This window comes from Cibotium barometz, chromosome 4 (genome assembly GCF_041138505.1).
Source record: "Cibotium barometz isolate CiBa-2024 chromosome 4, ASM4113850v1, whole genome shotgun sequence".
Classification (NCBI taxonomy): domain Eukaryota; kingdom Viridiplantae; phylum Streptophyta; class Polypodiopsida; order Cyatheales; family Cibotiaceae; genus Cibotium; species Cibotium barometz.
This window is the reverse complement of record NC_141049.1, coordinates 43,228,621-43,233,108: the sequence shown is the minus strand read 5'-3', so window position 1 is coordinate 43,233,108 and position 4,488 is coordinate 43,228,621. Positions and strand designations below refer to the sequence as shown.

General features: G+C 40.6%; 1 protein-coding gene across 1 annotated transcript; it reads left to right on the top strand.

Moving 5' to 3' along the window:
* Positions 1-988: 988 nt before the first annotated feature.
* LOC147639287 (U-box domain-containing protein 26-like) lies at positions 989-2,832 on the top strand. Its single transcript, XM_086783093.1, has one exon. It carries the CDS (start codon positions 1,064-1,066, stop codon positions 2,321-2,323), a length of 1,260 nt encoding a protein of 419 aa, XP_086639219.1. The 5' UTR covers positions 989-1,063; the 3' UTR covers positions 2,324-2,832.
* The last annotated feature ends 1,656 nt before the right edge of the window (positions 2,833-4,488 follow it).

Below are 4,488 nucleotides of genomic sequence, written 5' to 3'. Positions count from 1 at the left end.
TACAAGCCTTTATTATTGTGCATCCCCAGCTCCTCCTTCCAATCTTTTGTCTTTCTTAACTCCATTAATCTATAGTCTTGTGTCTAATCTCTTGCAGATAATATTTATCATATTCTTGAATAACAATGTACCATAGCATTTTTGAAAAGTAACTATATCATTCTTTGCAATTTTATTTTTGAAAAGTAACTATATCATTCTTTGCAATTTTATTAGTAAAGTGACTTTAATAGAAACTTCTAGGCTATATGACATCTAGTTTTCTTTTTACGATTCTAATTCTTGGAGGAAAATGAAATCATATGACATGTGAAGGTGGCCCAATGTCCAAACTCTTTTGATGTGAAAGTGCATGAATGTGCTTGAGTCACTAAAGTAGACAAAATTGAACATGTGGTTGAAAGTCCACTGTAGTTGCGCACAAAGAAAAGTAGTTGATTTTTTTCCTTTACTATGGGAGAGGTGCGTTTGATATATCTATTGCTTTTCTCTTGAGAGAAGGCCGTGCAATCTAAAGGAAATGCAACAAGATATCCAATGTCTGCTCAATAGTGAAACATGAAGGCCCGTGAATATGTGTAATTTTTCTAGTCTGAAGCATCACGAATCACTGTCGTGCAATTTGATGTCATTATAATTGCTTTAAGTTTTATATTTTGAAGCCTTCTTAGCCCTTCTAGAGGAAGTTTAATGTTGTAAAATATGTCTTTAGAAGGGTTAGGTTTTTTTTTTGGTCTTGGTCGAAAGTATTAAAATGAGGTGTGAAGACATGTGAAGGTGGCCCATGAGGAGGGCTCCTTCAAACCGTCTGAAGTCGTTGGTCGAAAGTATTAAAATGAGGTGTGAAGACATGTGAAGGTGGCCCATGAGGAAGGCTCCTTCAAACCGTCTGAAGTCATTGTTGATTACTTTTGTAAGTTTGCATGGACTTCTTCTACTCACACGTCTGCTCGTTCTACTGTCTCTGGAGTCTGCTCCTCCTTTCAATCTTTTGTCTTTCTTTCTTAACTCCATTAACCTATATAGTTTTGTGTCTAATCTCTTGCAGATAACCTTCATCAGCATGCCCTTATACGATGCCTTTGATAGCATCCCACCCTCCTTCGCTTGCCCCATCTCACTCTCTCTCATGCTAGACCCTGTCACCCTCCCTTCTGGCATCACTTATGATAGACCTTGTATACAGCAATGGCTACAAGAAGGGAATTCCACATGCCCGGTCACCATGACTGCAATTGGGATTAACCCACAGCTTATCCCTAATCATGCTCTTAAGCGCTTAATCCTAGACTGGTGTGCCCAGGCGGCCAGTCGTAAATCCAACGGTACCGCTGACAGAAGAACCTCATCTTCAACAATCTCTGCAGATCCTCGGAAGGTCAGGTTGATGCTGGACAGTATCGCATGCGGGACTAATAGATTGGCTTGTCTTAAACATCTGAGAAGCTTGGCAAACGTTAGTGAGATCAATAAGAGATTAATGCAAGCTGAAGGATTAATTGATCTTTTGATTGATTTCATGGGCACGGATATTTCTGCTCGAGATGCAGAGACAGAAACCATGGAAGCTCTGCAGGAAGCCGTTTGCACGCTAGCTCTCTTCAATATGGACAACATTCAAACAGATGCATTATTGGGCGACAAGAAAAAACTGTCTACCATAACTGGGCTTCTCAATAGAGGCTCCATAGATGCTCGTGTCAATGCAGCCTTGCTAATGCAAAGGCTACCCACAGGCAAACCGACTGCAATTAAGCTAATCTTCTCCTCTAATGATGTGATTAGTGGGCTATTTGTCCTCTTGAGAGAGGATTTGTACCCAGAGGCAGTGAAGGCAAGCCTCAACACTCTTGTAGCACTTTACAGCGGGGCATCAAAGGAAACGATTAAGGTGCTAATTGAACACAGGGGTGCGCTTAAAACCCTAATCGAGCTGCTGCCAGGAGCAGGGAAGGGCAAAACTGAGAAAATACTAAACCTTTTAAGAGCCATATCTTCCTGTGCAGATGGGCGAGCTGCTATAAGGAATCATGCATTGGCAGTACCCGTGATAGTAAGGAGCTTGCTAGTGTTATCCGAGCTAGCAAATGAGCTCGCAATAGACGTATTATGGGCCATTTGCTTACTGAAGAGCCCAGTAATCAGTACTCCTAATGAGTCTCTAATTGAAGAAGCTGCAGAACTTGGAGTCACCCAAAAGCTCCTTGTGGTAGCCCAAATGGATTGCACTGTCCAAACCAAGCAAAGGACCAAGGACCTCTTGAAGGCCTTGTCTCGAGTAGCTGATTGCCTACACTCCTTCCACACTTCCCAAAGACTCTAGCAGTCTGCTAAGAAGCTTAATCTAAGCATCCATAGGTTCCTTTATTGAAACCTTTAATGTTTCTAGTACCACTATCAATAGTATGTGACTAAATTTATTCATATTATGTAAATCCAATGCTAAGATGGGCACAAAGTTAAGACCCACATTTAATGTACTCAAGATGGCTTCTCCTTGTGGGTTGATTTTAATCAATCAATAGACAAGGAAGACCATGTTTACTTCAATATTTAAACAGTTCAAAAGATCCACCCAAAGGGAACTACAACCCTTTGCCTACAGAGGCTCCGTCTATGGTTGGCTGCTCTTGTTTGGAGGGAGACTACAACACCATGGAGCAGGGAAACATGCTACTTTAATGCATTTGACATGGAAGATAACTATACTCTATTCATGCATTTGACATGGAAGATAACTATACTCTATTCCTAAGATTTCACAGTTCATTTGTGTATCTTCAACACATGTGCTTATTGAAGCCAAATCAATAAACAGAACTATTCATGGTCTATGATGCTATTTGAACTTCTAGATGTAGTTAATTTTGACAACAAAGGGGATTGTGTTAGTAGCTTGCATATTACTTGTGATATCTTACATGTTTGTATCATAAGCCTATCAATCTTAGTGTGATGCTTGTGTTGAAAGCATATGCATTCCATATCTGTGCAGAGATAGCGTCTCTTGAGCAAATTTGAACTCCAAGCACACAAATACATGTCGACTCTTATAGAAGCATAGCTTGTCAAATGAGCAACAACATGGCTATGTGCATGGTTGAGATATTGTCGAGGGAGAGAAAACCACATAGAGGCATTGGACACACAGTTGATGGAACTATTAGTTGCATGATGGTTGATTGGATGTAGATCTGACTAGTTTGTGCATGACATTGTTCTAGATTCAATCAGAACCAAGTGAGATTAGAAGAGAAGAAAGTGTCTCTTCTTGGACTATAGTATGAACTCAAAGAAAGGGTTACAGACTATACAACCTAGAGGGAAATAAGATAATTGTTAGCCATGATGTTGTGTTTGAGGAACAGCCTCATTAGGTGGAGGAGAACGCTTCATCCACACTATCCTTTAATGAAGAAGTAGCCCAGTAGACACAGTCACTAGTGATAGTACCAACTCCATAAAAGGTGGATTCATTAGATAATGAAGAAGAGAACCTACAACACCTCATAATGGGCCATATCTTAAATGGTTGAAGCAGCTCATGGATGGGAAAGCTCTATCGGATCTCTCAAGACCTAGCAGTTGTTTGTAGATCCAAGAGAATAGAAAAGGAGAAAGGGCCTTTGCTCACATTGTCAATATGGTCTTGATGGATGAGATAATGAAAGTATAGGAGCCACCCAACTTGGAGGATGCATGAGGGGGGGGGCATAGAGTTTGACTCCATTTTGAGAAACCATGCTTGGGAGCTTGTGGATCGTCCTACAAAATGGAAGGTTATTGGCACCAAGTGGGTTTGGAAGCCAAGTACAAGTTTGACGATACATTGAATAAGTACAAGGCAAGGCTCGTGGTGGGCGAAGGGTTTGACTTTTAGGAAACATTTGCCTCCGCATGGTTGGACAATACTTGCCTTGGCAGCTCATTGGAAATGGCCGATATTAAAAATGGATATGAGGTTAGAATTTCTAAATGGCCATCTCAAGGAGGAGGTTTATGTGGTGCAGCCATCTCAAGGAGGAGGTTTATGTGGTGCAGCCACTTGGGTTTGAGATACCTTGTTTAGAAAAGAAAGTGTGTAGGCTATAAAGAAATTGTATGGGCTAAAAGAGGTACCTTACGCACAGTGGATAGATACTCTCTTTGTAAGTATTCAATTTGGTCTTTCTAAAAGCCCACCACATGAAAATTTATATATTTTCTCTGAGTAGGGCAGGTACATGATCATTGTCCTTTATGTGGACAACCTCAGATGGGGAACCACAAAGAGAAAATACTGTAGACCTTTATATGAACAACCTCATTAGAGGAACCATGAAGAGAAGATATGGGAGACACCTGAGATGTTGAGTTTCAAGTTTGATATGATAGACCTTGGGCTATTCATTTCTATTTAGGGATTAAGAACTAGCAAGATCTTCATTTCTCAGTATTAGGAGAAATTCTAAAGGCATTTGGTATGGCTGAGTACATGGCAATGGTTAC

Coding starts and splice junctions, on each gene's coding strand:
- LOC147639287 (XM_086783093.1), top strand. CDS start 1,064: ATGCCCTTATACGATGCCTTTGATAGCATCCCACCCTCCTTCGCTTGC.